General features: G+C 49.1%; 1 protein-coding gene across 1 annotated transcript in view; it reads left to right on the forward strand.

Moving 5' to 3' along the window:
* The first annotated feature begins 3,190 nt into the window (after positions 1–3,190).
* Positions 3,191–25,758, forward strand: part of SPSB4 (splA/ryanodine receptor domain and SOCS box containing 4) — an 81,821-nt gene continuing 59,253 nt past the window's right edge. The window contains exons 1-2 of the mRNA XM_012437167.2: positions 3,191–3,836; positions 18,549–19,395. Of these exons, the coding sequence (XP_012292590.1) occupies positions 18,702–19,395 (694 nt within the window). The 5' untranslated portion in view covers positions 3,191–3,836; positions 18,549–18,701. The remainder of the gene's footprint in view (positions 3,837–18,548; positions 19,396–25,758) is intronic.

Below are 25,758 nucleotides of genomic sequence, written 5' to 3' on the forward strand. Positions count from 1 at the left end.
CCGCACTGCAGGCTGGACTCAATCAGGGTTGCTCCTGAGGAGTGGGCGGAGGACATTCAGACCTCACACACCACCTCTCCTGCCACAAACCTCCTCGGAGCAAGCTTCAAGCTCCAAAATTTTTCAGAACTGAAAGTGTTTCCTCCAACTTCAGTAAAACCATCGTTAGTACTTTTGTAAGACAGAGAAGGAGTCGAAGATTTTAATAGCTAAAAACTGGGAAGTAGACTGTATACCACGCCCTGTGGGAGCAAAGGCAGGAGGAGTGAGGTTCACCGCTTTGCTTTATCCAAGGAGTTCTGGGCCCCTGACTCCAGCAGCTCCCTACTGGACCTTCTGCCCCAGGCATTACTCTGCCTTAGTCCAAGAATCCCACGAATGCTACAGATTTTGGTCTACTGCTGAGATTTTCCTAAATCTTTTAGGGAAAAGATTTATCGTGCACCGACTACACACAAGCTACAACACACAACTGTACTCTGGGGACATTCTTCTGTTCCCATTTACAAATGAGCTAGGACCCAAAGACTTGGAATTGAGATTTGAGCCCAGGGCTGTCTGACTATGCCCATGAGATACTGTACATTCTTTAGAGCAATACTGTGGCTAGTTTTCCAAGGGTGTATTTTTAGAATCACTCTTGGACAGTTAAGAACGTCTTGTATTAGTTATCTACTGCTGCATAACAAATTGCTCCAACATTTAGCAGATAAAAACAAAAAACATTATTTTACAGTTTCCACGACCACAGGTAGTTGGTTTTTCTGATTCACGATCTCTTGTGAAGTTGCAGTGAAGGCATCACACAAGGCTGTAGTCTCCTATGAAGGTTCAGTCCAGGGTCGGGTGGCAGAGATCTGCTCCCAAGTTTACTCGTGGTTATTGGCAGGTCTCAGTCACTCACCATATGGGCCTCTCTCCACAGTGCCACTGCAGGACATGGCAGCTGGCTTCTCCAGGAAGATGATCCAAAAGAGAACAAGAGTGCATGCTCAAAACAGAAGCCACGGTCTTTTTATAACCTAATCTTGGAAGGAACGTTCCATTACCTCTGCTATATTTTGTTAGTGAGAAGCAAGTCAATAGATCCAACCCACATTTAAGGGAAAGAGTTTACACAAGGGAGTACATACCAGGAGTCAGGGATCACTGGGGGCCATTTAGAAGCTGCTGATCTCAATCTAAAGAATTTTAGTAGCCAGGCTATCCTGGCTTCTCCCCAAAGGGCAAGTTGTTTCCCTTGTTATCCAGAGGCTGGAGGATTTGGGGGTCTTCAGGGACACAAGGAGGCCCTGTTTTGGGCCACTCCTTTGTTCCTGGGGCATAATCTCATTTGGAAAGGCCAGTGTGGTGAACCTATCTGGAGCCCCCTTGCTTATTTGGAAAGGCCAGTGTGGTGAACCTATCTGGAGCCCCCAAGGGAGAGGGTAGTTGTTTTCTCAAACTGTGGCCACTGCTCCCTCCCTCCCTTGTCCTTGAAGCTACTGTGATGCTGCCCAGCAAAGAGTGGACACAACGGGATCCTCACACACACACCCCCAGCCTGTCAGCCAGATTGGTAGAGAAACTATCAGCATGAACGCCTTCTTTAAACTTTCTTTTGCTTCTGAGCTTCTTTCCACAAATTTTCTTTTCTTGCTCCCCAGCCACCTCCATAACCCTCACAGTAGCTCCCAGCAGAGGTACTCCAGGAGCTTGTCTATAGGAGGCAGGAAGGAAAGACACCAAGTGTGAATGTAGGTCAGCACTGCCACTTAGGGCAGTTCAAATCACATTCACTGTCCTCAGCCTCTATCCTGTGCTGGTGCAGGACATCCAGAGATGTGTGAGGTACCTATACTTGCCCTCCAGGGAGCTCACAGTTTTAGGAGGGGCAGACATGCAAACAGACAATCATGAAATGTTAGAATAACCACAATAAATACGTGTCAATACGCTGGCGATCTTGGTTCATAAAGCATCATCATCTTTTGCTTAGACTATTGCAGTAGCTGCCAAGCTGGTTTCCTCCATCCATCCATCCACTTGGTTGCTAAGAGATCTTTCTGGAATGCAAATCCGACAAGGTCAGTACCCTGGTTAAAGGCCTCCAAGTGATGGGGAAGGTCAAGCTCTTGATACAGTCCCCACCCAAGACTCTAGACACTGTCTATCCCTCCAGCTCTGTCATACCCCCTCTGCTGATACCACAGGCTCTGTGCTGTTGATAGGTAGCATGCCAAGTGACCACGCTGTACCCCTGCCTCCAGGAGCTAATTCATGGAGTCACACTTACTAGGAAACCTTCCCAGTTGCCCTTTCCAGTCTGACAAATTCGCCTCAGAACCTCTCTCAAAACGTTCCCCTCACAGAGTTTTTGTTTTACGCGTCCTTGATGAAATGGACACTCTGCATGTACACTCTTTGCCTGGTACCTGACACAGAGAGGGATTGGGTCAGCAAATGACTGCGTAATGGACCTGAAGTCAATTCTGGGAGCACAGACGAGGGCCACCAAGCCAGGAACTGAACTTTCAATTTCCTCAAGGAAGCGCAGCTACCAGAAGCACCCTCGCGGCTTGTTTTGGCCACGCCCTTTTCCTCATCGCTCAGCTCAGGCTCCCAATGAGGCAGCCCACCATCAGCGCTGGTAGAGCAAAGAGACGGACTTCCTGCGCCTCGGGTGGGCGGGGAAAGCTCCTGGAGCAGGTGCGGTTTGAAATTGGACTTTAACAGATAAGTTGGAGCTTGATCTCAAAAATAAAGTGTGGACATGTGTATGTCTGAGGAAGCGAGATATTAAACCACCCTCTTTTCCCCCGACTGCTATTTCCCACGTGCGTTGAGTAAAGGCACCAAAGCTGCCTAGTAACTGGGTGTCTCCTCCCACTCAGGGGCACCCACTCTGGCGCTCCAGTAGCGCTTGAATGAATCGGGAAGGACTCGTGCGCTTGAATGAGTGCGAAAGCTAGGGAGTGCGCGGGCGAGCGGGCGGGCGAGCGCATGGCGACCGCGCCGCCGCCTCGGCACAGGGGCGCGGGCCCGGGCTCCACTTCCCTCTCCCGCCAGCTGGTGGCCTCGAGAAGGTGGCAGCGCCGGCAGCGGCCCGAACTGGGACGGCCCGGGCGCGGGATGGTGGGGGAAGGGGCGTTCCCGGCGACCGCGCCTTCCGCGGCTATTGGATTAGTGGCCTTCAGGGATGAGCTCAGCCAGATCGGCTTTCAGCTGCAGCCTCCCGGCCGGCCGGGAAGGCGGGGAGCGGGCGACGGCGGAGGAGGAGGGGGAGGAGGCGGCGGCTGCAGCATCCAGAGCTCGCCGTGGCGGCCGGCGCGCCCCGCGCACAAAGGCGCCCAGCCCCGGGGGAGGGCGATGAACACACCGCATCCCGCGCCGGGGCCCCAGCTTCTGCTACCGCTGCGTGCGCTCAGGGCGCTGGAGAAGACGCCCGCCGCGCTGAGGGCGGGCTGCTGAGGCGCGGCCCGTGCGCCCTGAGCGCGAGACTAGCCGTCCTCTGGGTCAGGCGCCTCGCTTCCAAGCTGCTAGAGCGCGGGCCTCGGAGTGCCCTCAGGATCGGCTCAGTAAGGCGCTTCCCCACTCCAGGCCCGACCCCCGGCGCGGGAGCCCCAACTTCGCCAAGAACGCTCCTAACTCCAGGCCATCCTGTAGCGCAAAGGGGGCGCTGCTGTCGGGCATCAGCCGTGAGGACGCGCCCCTGGCCGCAGGGAGAGAGCCGGCATTTGCGGGTCGCTCGGGCGCCCCTGAGTGGGCGGCGGCGGCAGCAGACGCCTCTCCCGGTAGTCCAGGACCTGCCAGCGCTGGGGATTCTTCCCGAACAGGCGCTTGCCCTCTCTTTTATGGTGAGTACTCTCCAGCTCCTGGTGAGGGGCGCGCGGGGGCCGGGAGCAGAGATCCGGCTGCACGGACTTTGTGCCGGCCAGCACTCGACACAGCTGGCGCTCCTGGCGTCTCAGTCCCGGAGAATTCCTCTCTGCAGGTTGTGGCAGTTCGAGATGGTTGATTTTCGCGCAGCCCTGAGGCATTTGGGGCCTGGCCGCTGGTACCATGGGTTCTAAGCCCTTTGCTTCTCTGCATAGTGGATACTGCACAAAAAACTACCACCCGATTCACTGGCTTGGGTTTGAATCCAGGATCCTTCACTCACTGGCTGGGTGACCTTGGGCAAGGCGCCAAACCTCGGTTTCCTCATCCGTAGGATGGGAATGATAATTGTGCACATCTTATATGGGTATTGGAAAGATCGTGGGATGGTGCTCGTAGGTAGACTTGTGCCGGGCACACAGGAAGCACTCAATCATACGTTAGCTAGTATTATTATTAGCTTTGCGAGCCCAAGCTTGTTATCCAACTTTCCGGAGCTGTAGCAGTTCCCTCCGCCGTGTAATGGGGACAATAATTCCTGGGGATCTGTTCGTCCGGGGTATTCGGAGAGGTGGAAGTAAAGCCCCGGTCACGCAATAGGCACTGGTGGCTCTTGTTATCGTTTATTTATGACGCTGGGGCAGTGAAGCTGGTCGCCTGGCTCGAGAGCGACTCGGGGACCAGTTCCTGCCCTTGCTTGGAGACAAACTTGTCTTTGCTCGGGAAGGGAGGAGGTTGGGAGCTCATGGAGCCCTGGGAGAGGGGCTCTGGGAAGAAGGGATGGGGCCAAAGCCTTGAGCGCGGCAAATGAGTCCACCCCGGTCGCTCTGTACGCACCAGAGGCTCCAAGCCAGGAGAGGACGCAAAGCCCCCGACCTCTGACTGCCGGGAGAACCGGGGGGGGGCGGTGCGGGGGGCGCGGGGGGGCGGGGGAGTGGTGGCTGCTCCCTCCGCCCCATGGCCAAGCGCAGGCTGCTGCCGACAGGAAGGAGAGGAGGGCATTTCTGTACCACTTTCGCGAGGTGGAGAGCTCTCGGTTCTGGACGCAGGCATGGGTTCGAATCTGTCTCCACCACCAGCTCGCGGTGTGACCTTGGGCAAGTTCTCTAGCCTCCCCCAGCTTAGTTTCCTCTTCTGCGCCCTCTTTGGGGGGTTGGGGGATGAAGATAGGAGTTCCCTTCTCTCAGACTCTGAGCCCTCTATCCTCCCACCCACTTTCTGCCCCCTTACCTCCCACTCCCGCAATTTGATGAGCTTAAGTCTGGAAGACATGAAGTGTGTAAAAGTATGATATAAACATCCTTTACCCAAGGGCATATTCCTCTGAGACACACACCCTCTAATTTATTCCATTTTTAAAGTGTTCTTTAAAAATGGTAATGAAAAGAATTTAAGCCACCTTTGACAAATCACAAACAAAATTCAACTTACTGGCCATTCTACTCAAATCTCTCTCCAGTTTGTATTTCTTGTTTATTTTAAGGATACATTTAGTGACATAAAAATAAAATCTTCAGGGAAAAGAATTCACCAGAAACAGTCAAAAGATATATGACAAACTGTCACATTGGACATATGCCACTCCTATCACAACAGGCTCATCTCTTTAAACATGTAAAAGATTCCCGAGGTCAACAAGCAAAAGATCAAATGGGCAAAGACTATAGGCAATTCACACATGCGAAATAAAATAGAAATGATACTAAAACGTATGACAAGGTGCCCTACCTCAAAAAGAAAAATGCAAGTTAAAATTACAAGGTTTTATTTTTAATGTATGAAATTAGCAAGTAGTCATACCCATTTATCAGAAGCTTCTTTAAAAAAAATGTAGATCACGGCTGGGCACGGTGGCTCATGCCTGTAATCCCAGCACTTTGGGAGGCCCAGACAGGTGGATCAGCTGAGGTCAGGAGTTCGAGACCAACCTGACCAACCAACATGGAGAAACCCGGTCTCTACTAAAAATACAAAATTAGTGGGGCGTGGTGGCGCATGCCTGTAATTCCAGCTCCTCGGGAGGCTGAGGCCAGAGAATCCAGCCAGAGAATCGCTTGAGAGGCAAAAGAATCCCGGTAGGCAGAGGTTGCAGTGAGCCGAGATAGGGCCATTGCACTCCAGCCTGGGCAACAAGAGTGAAAACTCTACCTAAAAAAAAAAAAAAAAAAAAAAGGTAGATCACATTTCTCCCTAGCTCAGGACCTCCTTAAGGCTGCCACAGAGTAAAATCTAGATGATCCCAGGGCTCTCCAGGTCTGATACTACCCTCCTCCACCTCTTCCTCACCATTTTCCTCTCTCACTCCCTACACCCCACCCCACCCCAGCCTTTTTGGTTTTGCTCCAGCATTCCAAAGGCTCATTCACTTGCTGTTCCCTCTGCCTAGAATACTTTTCCTCCTGATTTTTAATACAACTGGAACTTCCTCGTCATTTATATAGACCTGTCCTTGGGAGGGCTTTATTGCTATCCCAGAAAGTGGCTAAGCCACAGTGGCCAGTGCAGAATTCCTTGCCCTTTTGGGGAAAGACCTAGTATAACTCACCATACAGGAGCTACTTAATTTCCCTGAGCTGTCCAACCTGTTGTCACACAACCATGCTCTGGAAAGGTTTTTTTCTCTGTTAACGCAGGAGTGAAGGGTCTCAGGCATGAAAAGCAGGAAGGTGGCGGGCCCTAGATCGAGGTCACCAGAAGTCTCTGCCTGTATATGTACTATATAAATACATAGTATGTACCCTTGATTTATGTGATCATGACCATCTGTGGCAAAAAAAGATCAATTATAAAAAATTGAAAAACCAGCTGGGTGCAGTTGCTCACACCTGTAATCCCAGCACTTTGGGAAGCCAAGAGGGGTGGATCACGAGGTCAGGAGTTCTATATCAGCCTGGTCAACATGGTGAAACCCTGTCTCTACCAAAGATACAAAGAATTAGCAGGGTGAGGGGGGACATGCCTGTAGTCCCAGCTACTCGGGAGGCTGGGGCAGGAGAATTGCTTGAATCCGAGAGACAGAGGTTGCAGTGAGCCAAGATCACGCCACTGCACTCCAGCCTGGGCGACAGGGCAAGACTCTGTCTCAAAAAGAAAAAAAGAAATTAAAAACCAGCAACTCATTTTTAATGAAAAATGGTACCTACATGAGCCAACTAATTTATTTGCTGCTGGTCAGTTCAAGAAATAGGGAGTTGTTTTGAGGCTGCAGGAAAAACAGTTGTGGGTGGTGTGCCCTTTGGGAAAGAGAGTGGTATAACTTTAGAAGAACTTTCCTAAGCCATGTTGATGATTGCATGTGATTTTTGCTTTACACGTTGAGTTCAGAATTTACTCCATTTTAAATGTATAATTACGAAAAATGTTTGTTGTTAAAAACGCGAAGCATGCAGGAAGTGTAGAGTGGCTATTCCTTCTTCAGTCTGAAACACTTCTTAATGCAGCTAGAGGTGGCAGGTACAAGGCTGTGTATGAGTATTGGAGATAAAGCCTGGCTGGGCGCTGGCGCCACCAAGAAATGCAGATGCAGTGCAGGAGACATCGGCAGAAATTAACAGCTGAGATGAAGACACAGTGGGATGGAGGGAAGAGGGTGCAGTGGGATGGAGGGAAGAGGATGCAATGGGGCGGAGGGAAGAGGATGCAGTGGGCTGGAGGGCTGCCATGGAGGGGTGCCCAGCTCTGCTTCTGCTAGAAGGGACAGGGGAGTGAGAGAATGTCAGCTAGGTCAGAGAAGATGGGAAGGCTCCCCAGACACCGAGATGTCAATAGAATGTGCTGATGAGGAGAGTCTGGCATGACTGGTCTGAGGTGGCCGTGATGAGAGACAGTGTGGGAGAAGTCAGAGCAGTCTGGGGACCCTTGGGTGCCAAGCAAAGAGGTGCAGCTTCTCTCTGGAGAAGCCGCCTGGAGGGTTGAATGAAGAGATTAGCGGGCATCTTGGTCAAATTTACCCCTTGGCAGCATGGAGATTGGGTTGGCGGGCAAACACTGGAGTCAGGGAAGCACGCTAAGAGACCTGTGCAGTAATCCAGGCAAGGTCTGAACTAGGGGAAAGCTGATGGTGTTGAGTGGTGGGGACCGAGAGACCGGATCCATGGCAGGAACAGTGACATGCAGAGGAACCTGCCATGCGGGAGAGGGAAGGGGCCAGCTTCAGCCCACCTGCAGATTCCAAGGTGCCCACGGACCACAGATGTCCCACAGGGCTGAGAGCGTGGGTGTGTCCATGGTGGGAGGCTTATGATGGAAAGAGATCAGCTGGCCTTACAAGGTCATTTGAAAGGACACGCAGGCAGGGCTGGCCAGAGGCTTCTAATAGGTGGGTCTCATGCTGAGGAGAGAAAGCAGCATTGGAGACCCAGCTTGAGAGTGTCTGCAGGGGGCAGGTCATAAGAGAAGATGCATGGAGAGACAGTGAGGAGCAGAAACTGAAGTTGAAGGCATGGACTTGGGGGTGCCCCATTGATGGGGTAGGCAGGAAGACCCTGGAGCCCAGGAGGAGGCAGGAAAGCTGCTGTGGTGAGCGCTACACTTCCTTGTGCTGGTATGTGTGGAGGGAGAGGCCGGAGCAGTGCCAAAGTCATCCAATTGGTCTTTAATGTGAAATGTCACTTATGGTGAACTGGAGCTCTGCTTTCTCCAGAAGCGAGTGGGCCTTGGCCCTGTTTGCTGGCCACAGAGACATTCCACCTGTTATCTACATTCAGGAGATATCCACCTGTTATCTGCATTCATGCAGGTTGTACAGATTCCTGGAACTGGAGCAGCTCCCTCCCCCATCCAGCTCCCTTTCTCCTCCCTTTCTTTCTCCTTTCCTCCTTAGTATCTCAAAAATGCCCCCAGAGATACTGTAGGCTTAACAGAGGGTTATTCAGAAATCCCAGCAGGTCCCTATTATGAGGTAGCTCAAGCCAGAGGCATGAATATTTCTGCTTTTCTTTTAGGCATTCTGTTTCCAGACAACAAGTTATACCAAGTGGGGAAGGTTCATCTTGGGAGGTAAATGAGGGGTTGGACATGAACCTTATCATGTTTTTATCATCGTTTTCCCCAGAGGGCCTCATGAAGTGGCACCTTCCCATCTTCTCCCTTCGTGCTTTGCCCCAGCCCAGACAAGCTGGGCCTCAGGGAGGCCAGCTGTCTGGCAAACAACCACCACATGTGCCTGGGGCAGGCCTCTGGGCACAGGGGCAGCTGCAGTGACCAGGCTGGCCAGGACTGCACATGGCCTCGCTGGCTCAGAGGTGTGTCTCTTTCAAATGACCTTGCAGAGCTTGCTGCCCTGGTCACAGCCTAGCAAACCTCCTTCATCCCATCCGCTGCTCTCCTTGCTGGCTGACAGCTGAGCTTTCACCCTCGGGGCCTCTAGCTCAGTCACCCGTGGGAGGATTCCCATGGAAACCCCAGGAGGAGGAGAGGCTGGGGAAGCCTCATTGATTCTCACTCCAGGAAGACAGGCGTGAGACGATTTCACCTGGAACTGGACAGATGGCTCTCTTTGTGAGCTCTTGGGGAAGAAAGGGCTTGCCCAGCCAGTTGTAGCGTGAGATCCATGTTTGTATAGCAGGGAAAAGCTAATGAACGCCTATGAACAAACCTTGGGGGTTCTTTAGTTCATTTATTGTTGATGGGTTCATTCTGAATGAGCATCTTTAATAAAACAGCCTCCCTACTTAATATTTGCACAGGAAAAATCTTAAAAACATTCCAGTCAAACTAAAGTCAGACACCTGTCATTGGTACCTTTCAACAGAGTCGAAAATTGAGGAACAAAGACATGAAATGAGCAGTCTGAGCTCACAGTGCTCTGCATTCCCAGTTCATTCTTAGGTGGTGGTTCTTTCTAAGGCAGTGTATTGCTTTTCTTCATTTGTTCATGCTTGTGCATTCCACAGACATTCCTCCACCACTTTGTCTAAACCAGGCCCACGTGAAGACCTGGGGACTCTGATGAGGGAGACCTGGCCCCTGCTCCTGAGTTGCCCCAGTCCGACGGGAGGGAGGCAGCCAAGGAGACACCATGTCCCCTTGTGTTAAGTGCTGTGGTGGGCACCAGTACAAGGGCTCTGAGGGCACAGGGGGCTGGGAGCTCCCCAGAATCAGTAATATCCAAGCTGAATGGAGTTCCATAGCTGAGGAGAGGAGGTGCCGAGGGAGGGAAGGGACGATGGCAGCAGCACGTCAGGGAACCGCAGGGAGGTTGAAGGAAGAAGAAGTTCCCTGAGGAGGATGGGCTGGGAAAGCATCATGGAACATTCTGGAAGGGTTAGGGTTAGAAGTGAACTTTATCCTGAAAGCCTCGGAGAACTTGTGGAGGATTTTGCGCAGAAGCATGTGGTTAGATCAACTTCGCAGTTTTACTAGTGCTGTGGCATATATTTGAAAGGAATATGCAGTCGACTAAAGGAATTCCAGTGGTATCTAACTGGATTTCTTTTTACAGTCTTTGTCATTATTCAGATCTGTCTCGGAGTCTGACCTCTTTGGTGGAAGCTCTCTCCCTAAGGGAAAGTGGTTGAGTCTTATGCTTTCCAGCAGCCTGAGATCCCCAGGGCAGGCATCATTACTGCTGGCTAGATGAAAGAAGGAGACAGACTTGCCCCTACCTCTGGCTCCAGCAAGTCCAAAGCCGGAGGCCATACAGAGAGAAGGGCAATTCTCCCAGTCACTACCAATCCCCACAGCAGTCATGTCCTCTTGCAGACCCCATGCCCGTTGAGCTCAGCCAGACAGGCCTCTGTGGCTGTGATTTTGGGTGCTGGGCCTCTGAAGATTGTGCGTCATATTTTTCAAACGAATGAGGCTCCTTAAACAGTGTGGCATTGCCACTTCATGTCTCCTCATTTCCCTGTCCAGTAAGAACATCCGCTAGGGTCCTGGGAAGGGCAATTAGCAAATGAGAGTTTTTGTTTTCTTGCTCAGCCACGATTGAAGCCCCGGAGCAGATCCTTCCGGATAATGTCATTAGCATCCTCATCCAAGCATGGCATAGGAAATTAGGTTGGGTTTGGGGGGAAAGTGACGGAGGCACCCTTTGGCATTCTTCAGGATGCTGGCTGCTTACTGGGTTGAGAGATGATATTATTTCTATCAGGAAGGTGGCTGCTGTTGTATGTTCCACGTGCCTGGCCCAGCGCAGCGTGCTGTGGTGGAGTTGAGGAGAGGAGACGTGTGCTAAGTGCCCACTCCCTCTGGCTGGAGGGAGAAGGCAGGGATGAGCCTGACTTGGCCACTGCTGTGTCCTTCGCTCTCAGCTGCACAGTGCCTGGCACATGGCACTAAGCATTTTTTGAACGAATAAATGAGGGTTGGAAGCAGGGAAGGATGCAAAGCAGTAGCTAATAAAGGAGCAGACTGGATACAGCCAAGAGTCAGCTGCTCAGGAGTGAGAGTCCGACATTACTGGGCTCCATGTCCGCATCTCCTGCCTGTAGCTCTGGCCCTTTGTCTGCTTCGTCCTCTGAAAAAGAGCAGAGCATGAGCCCTCCCTGAAGCCCAGCACATCCTCTCCACAGTCCATATGTATGCTCTGCCCCATGTTCAAAGTACTGGGCTTGTGTCTGTGCATGGAGGGAGTGGGGCAGCGGCTGGGGACACAGAAGTGCCGGCGAAAGCTTCCTGCCATCAGAGGAATGCCCTCAAAGTAGAAAAAAGCAGATCAGTAAGGCCTGAAAGGTCTCCCCCCTAGCTGGCTCAAGGGTGGACAGAGGTAAAGGGCAGGACCCTGGAGGCCCATGGATCAGGGCAGCCTTCTTAGAGGAGGTGGAGCTCGCCTTCATGGACTAATTATCTCTCAAAGGCTCCAACTCAAATTCTGTCACACTGGGGATTAGGGCTTCGTATTAGGCTATTTTTGCATTGCTATAAAGAAATACCTAAGACTGGGTAATTTGTAATGAAAAGAGATTTAGTTGACTCATGGTTCTACTTTATAGGCAGCATGTGCTGGTGTCTGCTTGGCTTCTAGGGAGCTTTCAGGAAGCTTACAATCATGGCAGAAGGTGAAGGGAGGGAAGGCATGTCGTATGGTGAAAACCAGAGCCAGAAATGGGGGTGGGGAGGTGCCAAACACTTTTAAATGAGCAGACCTCTCTCCAAAACTCAGTCACTATCCCTAAGACAGCACCAAGCCGTGACAGATTCACCCCTATGACCCAGACAGCTCCCACCAGGCCCCACCTCCAGCACTGGGGATTACAGCTCAACACGAGATTTGGGCAGGGACAAATATCCAACCTATATCAGGCTTCAACATGTGAATTTGGGGAGGACACGATCAGTTCATACTAAGACACATTCAAGTGGTGAAACGGCAATATTGGAGGACATCCACAGTTTAAAAGAGCACTCACCACTTGCTCGAAGCCCTGTGATGTGCCAGACTTTACAGGTGTCTGCTCTGATACTTCAAAGGCAGGCAAGGTTAGCACATAGTTAGCAGCACTTCCAACTAGTCTCAGAGAGATTAAGTCCTGGCCTAGGGCCCAACAGTCAGGTGGGGATTCACATCCAGGTCTCCTGTCCTTCATTAGATTGCCCAGCTGCTAGTTTTCCTTAACGGCTTGCCATTCATGGACATGAGCACTCTGCTGTGTGCCCTGAACTGGGGGAGCAGCAAAGGGCTATCTGTTTACATGCCCACCTTGTCACACCACAGTGTGAGCACCCTTCAGGATCTCTGCCTGCCACTAGTAGGGAGAGAGGCTGTTAGACTATGATTGCAAAGGAGAGCACTGTGCCTTCAATGACCCAGTATGGGCCAACCCAAGTACTAGTAAGAGGTCTCCCCGGGGCTGCTGCTTGGCTATTGCTTTCAAACACGTTTAAGTATCTTTCAACAACAGCAGCTCCAAAGTTGGCATGGCTGTGGGCAAGGATAAAGCAATTTTCCTTAGAAATTTTCTGTGTGGGCCACACAGTGCTGGTTACAGTCACTGCCATGGAGAGGGCATTATTCTAAACCACATGGAGGAAGAGGTAAGAGCACAGGCTTGTCATATGGTGACTCTGAGGTTGATCCCAGGCCTGCCACTTCCTGGCTGTGTGACCCTAGGTTATGCAAGTTATGCAACCTCTATGAGCCTGTTCCCTCTTTTGAATAAAGGGGCATATGACGTCAGCCTCATCGTGCCTGTGAGGCAGTTGGCATGCTTCCTGGCACAGAGTAAGTGCTAATGGTTGAAGTTAGTGATAGAAAAAGCAGAGGGGGCTTTGAGTTCAGGCTGCCCGGGATAGCACCCCTCTGCCATCTTTTAGCTGAGTGACTTTGATCGGGCTGCTTCCCTCGGAGCCCCAGTTTCCTGGTCTGTTAGAATGGAAGCATAAGATGTCTTCAAATGAATTATGAAAGTGGAAGATTCCTACCTCCACTCACCTCCCATTCAGGTACCTCTGGGCAGCCCGTACAAACTTACAGAGGCAGCACTGGACGCTTATTGGTTGCACTGATGGAATCCCTAGTACACACCCTACACCTTTCACATGTTATCTTGCTTATTTCTTATAACTTGGTTGAGGCCCAAGGTTTGGATGAAGGTCAGTTTGAAGCTCTACAGTGAGCCGAGAATAGCATGTTGTTTTCTAAAACTTTACTGGGGTGTCTAGTTTTCTTATAGACACAACTGGTCTTCAGATCCATTTGGGCCCTTTGTGTTGAATAACCTCCCCTCTTTTTCCTCTTTTTTCCACCTCTCCCTCCATAGTGCTGGCAGCATACCACACATTGTTCTGCACCTGGTTTGTTCAACTTCCTCTGTCTGTTGGATCTTCCATATCAGTGCATTCTTTTCTTCAGCTGCATAGTATTCCATTATATGCATTTACCATTAAATAGCCTGTCTTCTGTTTGGGTTTTCCCCATACTCTGCTATTACTAGTAATACTCTGCTATTACTCTGCTATCGTAATAGCAGGTTTGTAATACTCTGCTGTTACAAACTGTGCTGCATATGTATGCATGTGCTGTGTACGAAGATACTTCTCTGTGCGTTTGAGAACACAGCTGGATAAATGCTGGAAGTAGAATTGCTAGGTTAAAGGGTCTGTGCATTTGCAGTTCTGAAAGATGGTGTTATTTTGCCATTCGCTGAGGCTAAACCAGTTTCTATCCACTTTAGTATAAGTTTGTCTTTTGTTCCGCACATTCTCCAAGCATGCGTTATCCAACTTTTTGACCTTTGATAACCTGATAACAAAAATGGCATTTCATTGGAGTTCTAACTCATTTCTTTTTTCAGTATACATTGAGTATCTTTTCAAGGAACCATTTGTTTTTGTGTGAACTGTTGCTATCTTTTCACATTTTGTATTTGTATTCATTTGTGGGTAATTTATATTTGTTGGTAATTTGTGTTGCAAACTTTTTACTATGTTAAAACAACAAACAAGTCTAATTTCTTTCATGAGTGCTTTTAGCTACGCCGTTTTATTTCCCATTTTCATTTCTTATTTTACATATTCCTATCTTCTCCCGCATTAAATAATCAAATGGTTTATATGCTTTTTATGTATTTTAAAAAATTTAGTTACTGAAGTTATGCATTTAAAGTATATTTAGTAATACGTGAAAATGCTAATTACATAATTTTTAGGTGAAATAATCTAAATAAAGGCCCATGTTACCAATTTTTAAAAAGAAAATTTACTGATAATTTACAGACAAAAAAATAAAAGAATAAGGTGAGATTCCTCCAAATGCTGACAATGTTTATATCTGGTTAATGAGATAAGAGGAAGAGGCAAATTCTAGTTTTTGTCCTTTTTTTTTTTAGTATTCCCTAACATTTAGAAATTTATTTAAGCTTCTCTAATTAATAGGCTTTATTTCTTCAGAATAGTTTTAGATTTAAAGAAAAACTAAACAGATAGTACAGAGAGGTCTCATATGCTCACTCCATTTACCAACCTAGTTTCCCCAATGATTAGCATCTTACATTAGTATGGTACATTTAGCACAACTAATGAACCAGTATTGATACATTATTATTAACTTATTTTAATAATTAATATTAATAATTAAACAATATTAACAATTTTTCTCAGATTTCCTTTTATTCTCAGATTTCAGTTTTACCTAATATCCTTTTTTCTTTCTCTCTCTTTCTTTCTTTCTTTCTTTTTTTCTTCCTCTGTCACCCATGCTGGAGTTCAGTGTTGCCATCTTGGCTCACTGCAACCTCCACCTCCTGGGTTAAAGCAATCCTCCTCCCTCAGCCTCCCAAGTAGCTGGGACTACAAGCATGTACCACCACACCAGCTAATTTTTTTTTTTTTTTTTTTTTTTTTTTTTTTTGTATTTTTAGTAGAGACAGCATTTCACCATGTTGGCCAGGCTGGTCTTGAACTCTTGACCTCAGATGATCCACCTGCCTTGGACTCCCAAAGTGCTGGGATTATAGGTGTGAGCCACCGAGCCTGGCCCCTAATATCCTTTTTTCTGTTCCAGATCCCATCCAGGATACCACATTACGTGGAATTGTTTGGTCTCCTTAGGCCCCTCTTCACTATATGGTTTGTCAGACTTTGGTTCTGATGACCTTGCCAGTTTATAAACGGTCAGGTATTTTGTGGGCCTCCAAATGGATTTTGTCCTTTGTTTTTCTCACAATTAAAGTGAGGTTATGGGCTTGGGGGAAGATGCCCATAGAGGTCAAGTGCCATTTTGTTATATCATATCAAGGGTACATATTATCAACGTGATAGATTAATATAATAGCAATATAGTAATATAATGTAATATGCCATTACATGATTAGCTTTAATAATTTATATGCTTTATTGGTTTTGTTTTGTTTTTATAACCAATGACATGGTTAATATTTCGGTCTTTGTTTACTATCATATTTCATATTTTTATGCCTTTTTGCCTCTCTTGCTTTCAAACAAAATCTTTCAGTCTATGGTCTGTTTTATTTTGTGTTGTGTTCAAGGTTCGTATTTGCAAGATGTGTATTTTATTTTTAGTTCTGGAGGTTACCTTTATAACTAGGCAAAATGGATTTAATCTTTTGTTGAGACCATGCTAGTTGTCTGAAATAATCACAAAATTAGTTTACAAATTTGGTTACAATTTTTATCTGTTTTATGACAGCTTTTTTCAGGTGAGTTTGCTTGGTTTGCTGTGTTTTGTCCTGTTCTTTTATTCTTTTATTTCTTCTATAGCATCTTTGACTATATCCTGTGCTGGTTTCTCTTTGAAATATGTAAAACTTCTTGGATCAGCATTTTGCAGGAGATGCATGTAGAGGAGGTACCAGGAAGAGGGCAGGATTGCTCCCTGGTTCCCAAGAACTTTTTTCACAGGGTTGTGGTAGTGATTTCCTTTAGCCTTTGTTTCTACTCAGTCAGCAGAGTTCCGCAGCTGTGGGCTTCTCCCAATTCAGAGCCCTCCTCTCACTCTGCCTCACTAACACACTTCTTCCTGTCAAGATGGCGGGTCTGTTTCCTCTGTTGGCCCTGTCCTCCCCTTCCTCCAAAGTGTGGGAGGCAGTTCCCACTGCCAGACCACATGCCCTGTTCCCATTGTTTCTGATAAGGGATCATTAGTTCTTTTCCTTCGGGAATGCCAGCTGCTGGCTGGCTCTGCCAGCTTTGTCTGAGATCTGCCACCACAGGTGTCTTCTCTAGATATTTTCTGACAGTATTTTTTATCTTCACTGCTTTTGGCAGCCCTTGCCTGTTTTTGGCAGCCTTTCCTTATAAGCTATGGTTCAGATTACAAATGTGTTCTAGTTTTGCTGAAGAAGGAGTTTGCATTTCTTTTTTTCTCGTTGATTTTGGGTGATTTCAGATATGAAAAGGAGTAACGTTATTCTGCTATCTTAAAACTGTCTAGTGTTGCAAATTGTTATGTGTTCTGGTATTCCCTCAGATTGAACATTAGCCAGAGCTCTCGGAATAGGATTGACATCTGCTGAAGCTGGGATCTGACAATAAAAGGAAAGAATATGAGAGCTAAGAATAAAATGGAATAGTGAAAAAGAAACCTATAGGATATTTGTCTGTGCTGAGTGGCAACAGAGTTCTTTCCTTGCCTACCTGGACTTTGACTGGGGGTGTGCCACTGTCTGGGTGGGAGGTTGAGGCTGGGGAGGGCAGGGCATGAAAAACACCCATCCATCTCCTCCTCTGACTCAGGAGAAGTTGTTCTGGGCCCAGTAGCTCTCAGGCCAGGGAGAGGAGTGCACATGCCTCTGCTCTGGACAGGGCTTGGCTCTCCATCTCTCCCCATACTCAGGGCCCATCCAAGTAGTCCAAGCTCCTTGGGTTCTGGCTGGTCTTCTAGTGATGTTAGCAAATTCCTTCTCCATGAAAACCAGGATCCTGCCTCAGGGAAGGCAGTCTGGGATCAGTGCTGTTAATGGTGTTTACACGCCCGAAGAAAGAGCTCACCCATCCAAAGGGAGGGGATCCACATGGGATGGTCAGAGTTTGGAGTCAGAGAGGAGAACCTGCCAGCAGAGTTCCAGGACCCTTTATATTATGGTCTCTCAAGTTTCCCCATCACCAGAGGGAGGTGTTTTATCCTCATTTTACTGGCGAGGAATGGGGAGTATCCAAGAAGCGAGGAGGCTTTCCTGTGGACGCACAGTAAGAGATGGATAGAGGGATTTGGATGCAGTTCTATTTGGCTCCAGAGCCTGGACACTGGCTCCCTTAACCTTCCTCCTCACCTCCATTTACCTCCACTTACTTTCCCATGGAGCCCTCACCCCCTTTTCCCACGCTGCCTGATGTCCATGTCCCTGGTGACCCCGCTGCACCCTTGTTCTGTGTCTTGCTTCTTAAGCCTGGCTACATTTTAGGAGGTGATTTAGGATCCCCAGGACTCCAGGGTTGGGAAGTCCGGTTAGGCCACACCCTATAGCCCTGTGTTTTGAGAAGCTGTGTACCCTGCAGCCTTGGCACAGGGCTTGTCCCCTTGGATCAGATGCACCTGGGTTCTCATCCAGTCTCTCATCTTGAGCAAGTCACAACTGCTCTGGGCTCACTCCTTATTTCTAAAATCAGACTCCCGGGCCAGGTGCGGTGGCTCACACCTTCCCAGCACATTGGGAGGCTGAGGTGGGCGGATCACGAGGTCAGGAGTTCAACACCAGCCTGGCCAACCCCATCTCTACTAAAAATACCAAAAATTAGCCGGGTGTGGTGGCACGTGTCTGTAATCCCAGCTACTCTGGAGGCAGAGGCAGGAGAATCACTTGAACCCGGGAGGCAGAGGTTGCAGTGAGCCAAGATCATGCCACTGCACTCCAGCCTGGGCAACAGGGTGAGACAACGTCTTAAAATAAATCAAATCAGATCAAACTCCCTATGATTGTTTTAGATGCAGAACACAGACCCTGAAGACAGATGACCTTGGTTTGAATCTTGGCTCAGTCACTTATTTGCTGTAGGACTTTGGCCAGTCACTTATCCTCTCTCTGCACTTCAGCGTTCTCATCTGTAACATGAATAATAATGTATATCTCTTACAGGGAGGTGTTAAGGATTAAACGAACTAATAAACATAAACCATTTAGAACACTGTCTGGCATATGGCAAGTGCTAGATTCGTGCCAGATATGAGTGTGCGAATTATTACTATTATTGTGCATGCAAAGGGCCCAGCCAAGGCATGGGCATAAATGAAGGGACTGGCAACCTGGCTGTTGATGCTGCTGCTATAATCTGTGCCCTTTGCTTCCTTCCAGGAGCTTGGGCCCCTGCCGCAGCCCGGTAGAGGCTGTGGAGGTCTACCGTCCCGAAGCCTGGTTCCCAGCCCCGTGGCCCATTCCTGGCTACGGGGAGTGGAGGCTCCCACGAGGTAGCGGTGGCCTGCAGCAGCCCCCTCCCCGCAGTGAAGCATGGGCCAGAAGCTCTCCGGGAGCCTCAAGTCGGTGGAGGTGCGAGAGCCGGCGCTGCGGACCGCCAAACGGGAGCTACGGGGTGCAGAGCCCGGGCGGCCGGCGCGGCTGGACCAGCTGTTGGACATGCCGGCGGCGGGGCTGGCTGTGCAGCTGCGGCACGCGTGGAACCCTGAGGACCGCTCGCTGAACGTCTTCGTCAAGGACGACGACCGGCTCACCTTCCACCGGCACCCGGTGGCCCAGAGCACCGACGGCATCCGCGGCAAGGTGGGCCACGCACGCGGCCTGCACGCCTGGCAGATCAACTGGCCGGCCCGGCAGCGCGGCACCCACGCTGTGGTTGGCGTGGCCACGGCCCGGGCTCCCCTGCACTCCGTGGGCTACACAGCGCTGGTGGGCAGTGACGCCGAGTCATGGGGCTGGGACCTGGGCCGCAGCCGCCTCTACCACGATGGCAAGAACCGGCCTGGCGTGGCCTACCCGGCCTTCCTGGGGCCTGACGAGGCATTCGCGCTGCCCGACTCGCTGCTTGTGGTGCTGGACATGGATGAGGGCACGCTCAGCTTCATCGTGGACGGCCAGTACCTGGGCGTGGCCTTCCGAGGCCTCAAGGGCAAGAAGCTATACCCGGTGGTGAGTGCCGTGTGGGGCCACTGCGAAGTCACCATGCGCTACATCAACGGCCTTGACCGTAAGTGTGCTTACCGGGCTGGGAGCAGGGCTTTCAGAGGCTGCCAGGCCCTAGGGAAGCAGGGCAGGCCACGCCCCCATGGGCAGCTGGGAGGATCCTGCAGTGTAGAGGAATCGCCAGGATCTGGGTTTCATCCTGGCTCTCTCCTTTGCTGGCTTGGTGATTTGGGGCTGTGCCTTAGTTCTCCCATCAGCAAAGCATCACGATGACAGTAATCTAGCTCACAGTTGTGAGAGTCAAATAAGATAATATGTGTGAAGTGCTCAAAACAGTGACTGGCACCCAATAGAGGCTTTGAATGTTGATGCCAGTTACCAAATATCAGTCTTTCAGTCTGTACAAAGGTTGTAGCAAATGACCCAAGCTAGTCACAGTGGGAGGATAGTGACAAGTACCTAGTCCCTGCATTTGAATGCCATGTACTTAAGTTATTGGTAAGTAATAAGTAGTGATAACATCCTTTGTTGGCCACCTACTGTAGTCAAGAGGCTGAACACCCCAATTCCAGCTCTTACGGGCCATCTGTTAAAGGGGGCAGCTGCCTCTCATCTCCAGCCCACTGTCATCTCATGGGAATGAACACCCTCGGTTGTGGAATCTTGTGACTTTTTCCAAGAGGTCCCAGAAATCTAGAGAGAGTGAACTTTTCTAATTTTTCAAGTTGACAGAGGCTGAAAACTCTATGTGGGCAAACAGAATACCTGTGCAGGCTACAAACCAGCCCATAGGCTGCTGGGGTTGACCCCTGACAGCTCTACAGCTTCCTCTCATTTAATATACACAGCCATCCTGCAAGATAAAAATTATAGGAGCAAAGACAGTTATTGGTTTCTGGAGGGAGCCACTCAGGGAGACAGGGTGGCCTCTGGACAGAGGCACACGGCGCTGCCTGTCCTGAGTTGAATCCCAGCTGAGGGACCGGGAGTGAGGCACCTGTGGACTTGCACACTCCCCCACATCAGCCCACCAGCACCCATCCAGACTTCCTGCCACACCCCTAATGAAGCTCTCAGAGGGGATTCTAAAAGCTAGAATTTCCAGTTTATTCATTCTAAATAAGAGATGTAATTACCAGCCCCTGAGGCAGATCCTCCTTTTAAAAATAAGAACACTTAAGAGCAGAGCTTCAGAGAGGCAGAATCAAGGTTCCCTCAGTTCTGATGCCCCCCAAAGTTCACTCTTTTCCTATGTTCTCCCCTTTAGATGAGGGACTGAGAATAACTCTCCAGAAAAGAAGTCAAGGACAAGATTTTACTCAAGCAAAATTTCTATTTACTGGAGCACAGGAAAGGGACATTTGATGGTTTCCAAGCATGGCAGGCTAACGGGAAAGTGGCTGGTATGCTCAGCACTCTGGTATAATTGGCGATATTCTTGTTCATATTTTATTTCCATGGTTGTTGCCTACAATTGCCATTGAATGGCAAAGTGTTGTTCCATTTTCTCTGTTTAAAGGGTTAAATCTAGGAACTGATGATTATGTCCCTGAGAAGGGCTAATTTAGTCATCACAGTGCCTTGTGGAAAGCGTCTGGAGCCCTCTGAGACATTGTGACCAGGCAAATCCTAGTGATGAGAAAACCAGCAGAAACAACAAACAATATTTGTTTAATGGAATTGGAAAATTTATTTGCTGGAATTAATCACTGGACGAGAAGAGTGGCCTTGGTGTACCAAAGCTCTGGAGTCTGATGTGACTTGTTTCCAAGTGCTCAGTGGTTTTGTGTCCTTGTTGAGTCACTCTTACTCCCTAAGACTCACTCTACTCGGCCAGGCGTGTGGGCTCACACCTGTAATCCCAGCACTTTGGGAGGCTGACGCGAGTGGATCACAAGGTCAGGAGTTCAAGACCAGCCTGGCCAGCATGGTGAAACCCCATCTCTACTAAAAATACAAAAAATTAGCTGGGCATGGTGGCGCATGCCTGTAGTCCCAGCTACTTGGGAGGCTGAGGCAGAGAATTGCTTGAACCCAGCAGGCGGAGGTTGCAGTGAGCCAAGATCACACCACTGCACTCCAGCCTGTGCGACAGAGCAAGACTCCATCTCAAAAAGAAAAAAAGAAACAAAAAGACTCACTCTACTCATCTGTAAAATGGGATAGTATCAGGTCCCCTTTTTGCTGCTGTAAGCTCTTGTACAGTAGCACTAATCATATGGTAGCTGAGATTTAAGGCCTGACATCGACACCCAGTGGGAGCTACCAAAGCCAACAGTTACACTCCTGTTGTAGGCTTCCTCTTGGCTACTAATTTACACTTGGATTTTGTTTGTTGCCTGGTTTTCAGGTACAAAACTAAGGTGCTAACAGGGTTGCCCCCACTGGGGCCATGCATATTGGGATCAGGAGCAGGGATCTACCTCAGAGAGGTTGGGTGGGAAGGGCAGTTGTGTTTGGGGTATTTTAAGCTTATGGGTCCTTCAGGTGGTTGAACAAGTTTGGTGGAACTGAAATGCGAAGTGTTCTATTCTCTTCCTTACTGGCAGTGATTTCTCAGGGTGGCTGAATCTAGAATACTGAATCTAGGAGGCAAGAGAGGCCAGATGTCATGTGATATGAGCCTGGGGCATCTTCCATTTAGTGATAGGGTTGGCTTATCTGCCACGGCAGTAGCCTGTTCTCTAGATAGGGGTAATGTTCTCTATCTCAGATAAGGGTGTGACTACAGAAAAGGGAAGCTCAGCTTTTCTGGGCTTGAAAGGCCTATTCATGGCTAGCCTGGGACAATCCCTGACTCCAGAGTGGGCCGTAGGAGAAGCTGCAGTGGAGGCTCACAGGGATAGTTGGGAAGGGACTGTGTGATGCCTATAGCCTGTGTCCTGGGCTGCAGTCCACCATGAATCCCCAGGTTTGGGACTAGTTTGGCTCTAGGGAGTCCCTGAGCAGGGAAGGAATCCCAAGGTGGAGTCCATGGATGGAAAGGATTCTGAGTTAACGTCAGTTGTGGATATGGTGGCAGGTCCCCAAACTCAGACTTGATTGGGCTGTGAGGGACCAGAGTCTGAGACATGCTTGGAAGCAAAAGACAGACCAGCTCTCTGGGGTTGCTTCCCCACAGGATCATAGGAGGAGCAAACTCTACCCGGGGCCCCTCTCAGAACCAGGTCAGACCCTGGCCCCACACTCAACAAATGGCTATTGGTGAGTGCCTCCTCTCTGAACCTCAGTGTTCTCCTTTGAAAAAGGATGAGGATGATAAAGCTCACCGGCACAGAGCAGACACATAGCAATTGGTGCCCTTGTGCTGATTAACTGGGTGAGCTAAGGCAAATTCCGGGGTTCACCTGTGACTTAAAGCAAAGTGCCTTAATAGAGGCTTTTCCTCTAACATAATGAAAGTAAGTAATGGATATCATTTTCTCAATTTTTGAATTTTTATTACAGTAAAAGTAAGACTTAGAAAGGGCTCACTACGTTTAACTCTGGAAGCATGGGTTTGCTGAGGGCAGGCACTCCTGGAGGCGTGATTTCCTATTGCAAATGCATAACATTGTCAAACCTTCTGCAAGTGGAATTATTTAGCTACACCATGGAGTAAAATGGCTCAGCATCTCAAAGCTAACTACAGAGAGCTGCAGGACGCTCAGGGTTTCTGCCGTCTGAGTGAACTGAGAAGAATGGAGCCAAAGCCAGGCAAATGGGGGAGCTGTCCCAGGTTGTCCAGGGTCCAAATAATAATAATAGCAATAATAGCAACAACAACTAACACTTACGTAGCATTTAGTCTGAGCGGGTGACGGGTGGCATTCTAAAAATTCCTTTTCTTTTCTTTTGTTTTTTAGAGACAGAAGCTCACACTGTCACCCAGGCTGGAGTACAGTGGTGCAACCATAGCTCACTGTAACCTCTCACTCCTGGGCTCAAGTGATCCTCCTGCCTCAGCCTCCTGAATAGCTGGGACTGCAGGGATATATCACCACTCCTGGCATATATATATATATGGAGGTAATGGCTAATTTAAATATATAAACATATATAAATTTTTATTATGAATTATATATATACACACACACACACATATATATACACACATATATAAATACACATACACACACACACACATATATATATGCCAGGAGTGGTGACATATGGCTCAGCAGGTAATGGCTAATTTAAAAAATATATATATATTTATATAACATATACAAATTTTTATTATAAATTTTATATATATATATATATATATATATATATATATATATGCCAGGATTGGTGACATATGGCTCAGGAGGTAATGGCTAATTTAAAAAACAATTTTATTTTTTGTGGAGACAATGTCTCACTATGTCGCTCAGGCTGGTCTTGAATTCCTGGCCTCAAGCAATCCTCCCACCTCTGCCTCCCAAAGCACTGGGATTACAGGCACAAGACACCTCATCTGGCCATTTTGCAAATTTTAATTCACTTAATTTTTGTAATGACTCTTTGCACTAATACTACCTATAGTGTCGTCTTCAGCATATGACAAAGAAATTGAGGCACAGAGAGCTTGAGTAAGTTGCTAAAGGTCACACTACAAGTAACTGAGGGAGCCTGGATTCAAATGGAGGCACACATCGGCACCTTGTGGGGACGTTTACAGCCAAGGCGGGGAGAGAATGTGCAGGAGCATCTGCTCCATCTGGCTGGTGACCGTGCAGCCCAGGGCCAGGTCCTTGCCTTTAGCAGTGAGTTTGGGTGAGTCCCTGAGATGCCATCCCTGTCATTTTTCCTCCTCCGGCTGACTTCACCGTCAGCCTTCAAAGCTCTTGGCTCAGCACAGAACTCCGCAGGGTGTTCTGAAACACTAAGTTGCATAAAGGCAGCCCCAGCGGTGGCCATGGATCGGGCATGCTTGATCACTAACAGGGGAATGCCACTGCAAATGTCTCGACTCCCTTGAAGTGTGGGCCCCTGCGGTGGGCCAGGCCTTTGGAATCCACTCTGGGCTGCTTTCTGGAATTGCTCCGCGGCTCCCCAGCTCCTCTCTCCACATGCTGGTGGAGGAAAGGCTGACAGATTGGCTTTGTCCCACATCTGGGAGTTCTTGGGTGGTGAGTGGTGTGTGAGTGACACAGGAAGTGGAGAGGAGTCTCAGACAGAGACAAGTGGCCTTGGGGTCCCGGGTAGCTTTGATCTGAGGGTATTGATGACACTTTTGTTGGCTACTATCCATGTTCTGTGCCCTGGGCTGAGCGTTTTACTCATTTTTTTTCTTTTCGTCACAATAAGCCATGAGGCAATGTGACCGTTGTTATCCCCATTTTATAGACAAAGAAACTGTCTTGGAAAGGTAAAGAATTTGCCCAAGGCCATGCAGCTAGCAAATCATACAGCTGTGCTTATACCCAGCCCTGCCTCCGATGCCTGGGCCAACCTGCCCAAGCCTGCCCACCACTGAGCATGGCCCGAATCCACAGAGTGGACGCCAGTGTCAGGGCTGACTTTCAGAGGGTGGAGAGTGGAAATGCAGGTATCTTGGGCCTAACTGGCTGAGGGCTTGTCCCCTGCACAGAGCCGAGGAAGCTATATTTCCAGACATCTTTCCTAGATGGTTTAATTGATCTGCCACGAAGTATTTATTGGTTCAACGGCTGAGCAGAGGAGGCTGGCAGCTAGCCAAAGCTTCTCGTATTGATGAAGGCCAGAGAGAGTTTGCTCTCACAATGACTGCAAGGGCACCATCTCCTTGCCAGGGCTGAATTCGAGACCTTCTCGCTAGACTCCCGTGTGTCTCCCCGGGTAGTGAGGTACCCCCGGCCTCCAGGTCATCTGGACTTGGCTCCTCTGGGCCTGGTTTCCCCTTTGCCCTCATCCCCTATCAATCTGTCCTGACCCCAGCTCACCCCTAGGACTCAGCTCAGGACTCTGTCTCTGTAATGGGAGTTTAGCACTGACTTCTCCTGCATCTGCAGGGTTCACTCATTTATCCACATGCATATGCCTTCTTTCCCCAAGTGGTTGAGAAGTTCCTCAGGGCAGGGATGGAGACCCAGGAGGCATGCACGGTGAACTGGGAAGATTAGGGAAGTCATATGTGCCTATTTACTTGATATGGTTTGGATATTTGTCTCCTGCAAATCTCCTGTTGAAATGCAATCCCCCATGTTGGAGGCGGGGCTTGGTGGGAGGTGATTGGGCCATAGGGACAGATCCATCATGAATAGTTTTGTACCCTCTTGGAGTAATGAGTGAGTCTCACTCTTAGTTCATGTAGGAGCTGGTTGTTTAAAAGAGCCTGGCATCTCTCTTGCTCCCTCTCTTACCACGTGACACACCTATTTTCCCTTTGCCTTTCATCATGAGTAAAAGCTTCCTGAGGCCATCAGCAAAAGCCGTGTCGTGCTTGTACAGCCTGTAGAACCCTGAGCCAAATAAACCTCTT

This window comes from Aotus nancymaae, unplaced genomic scaffold (assembly GCF_030222135.1).
Source record: "Aotus nancymaae isolate 86718 unplaced genomic scaffold, 86718_ANA_hifiasm-v0.15.2.pri h1tg000019l, whole genome shotgun sequence".
NCBI lineage: Eukaryota > Metazoa > Chordata > Mammalia > Primates > Aotidae > Aotus > Aotus nancymaae.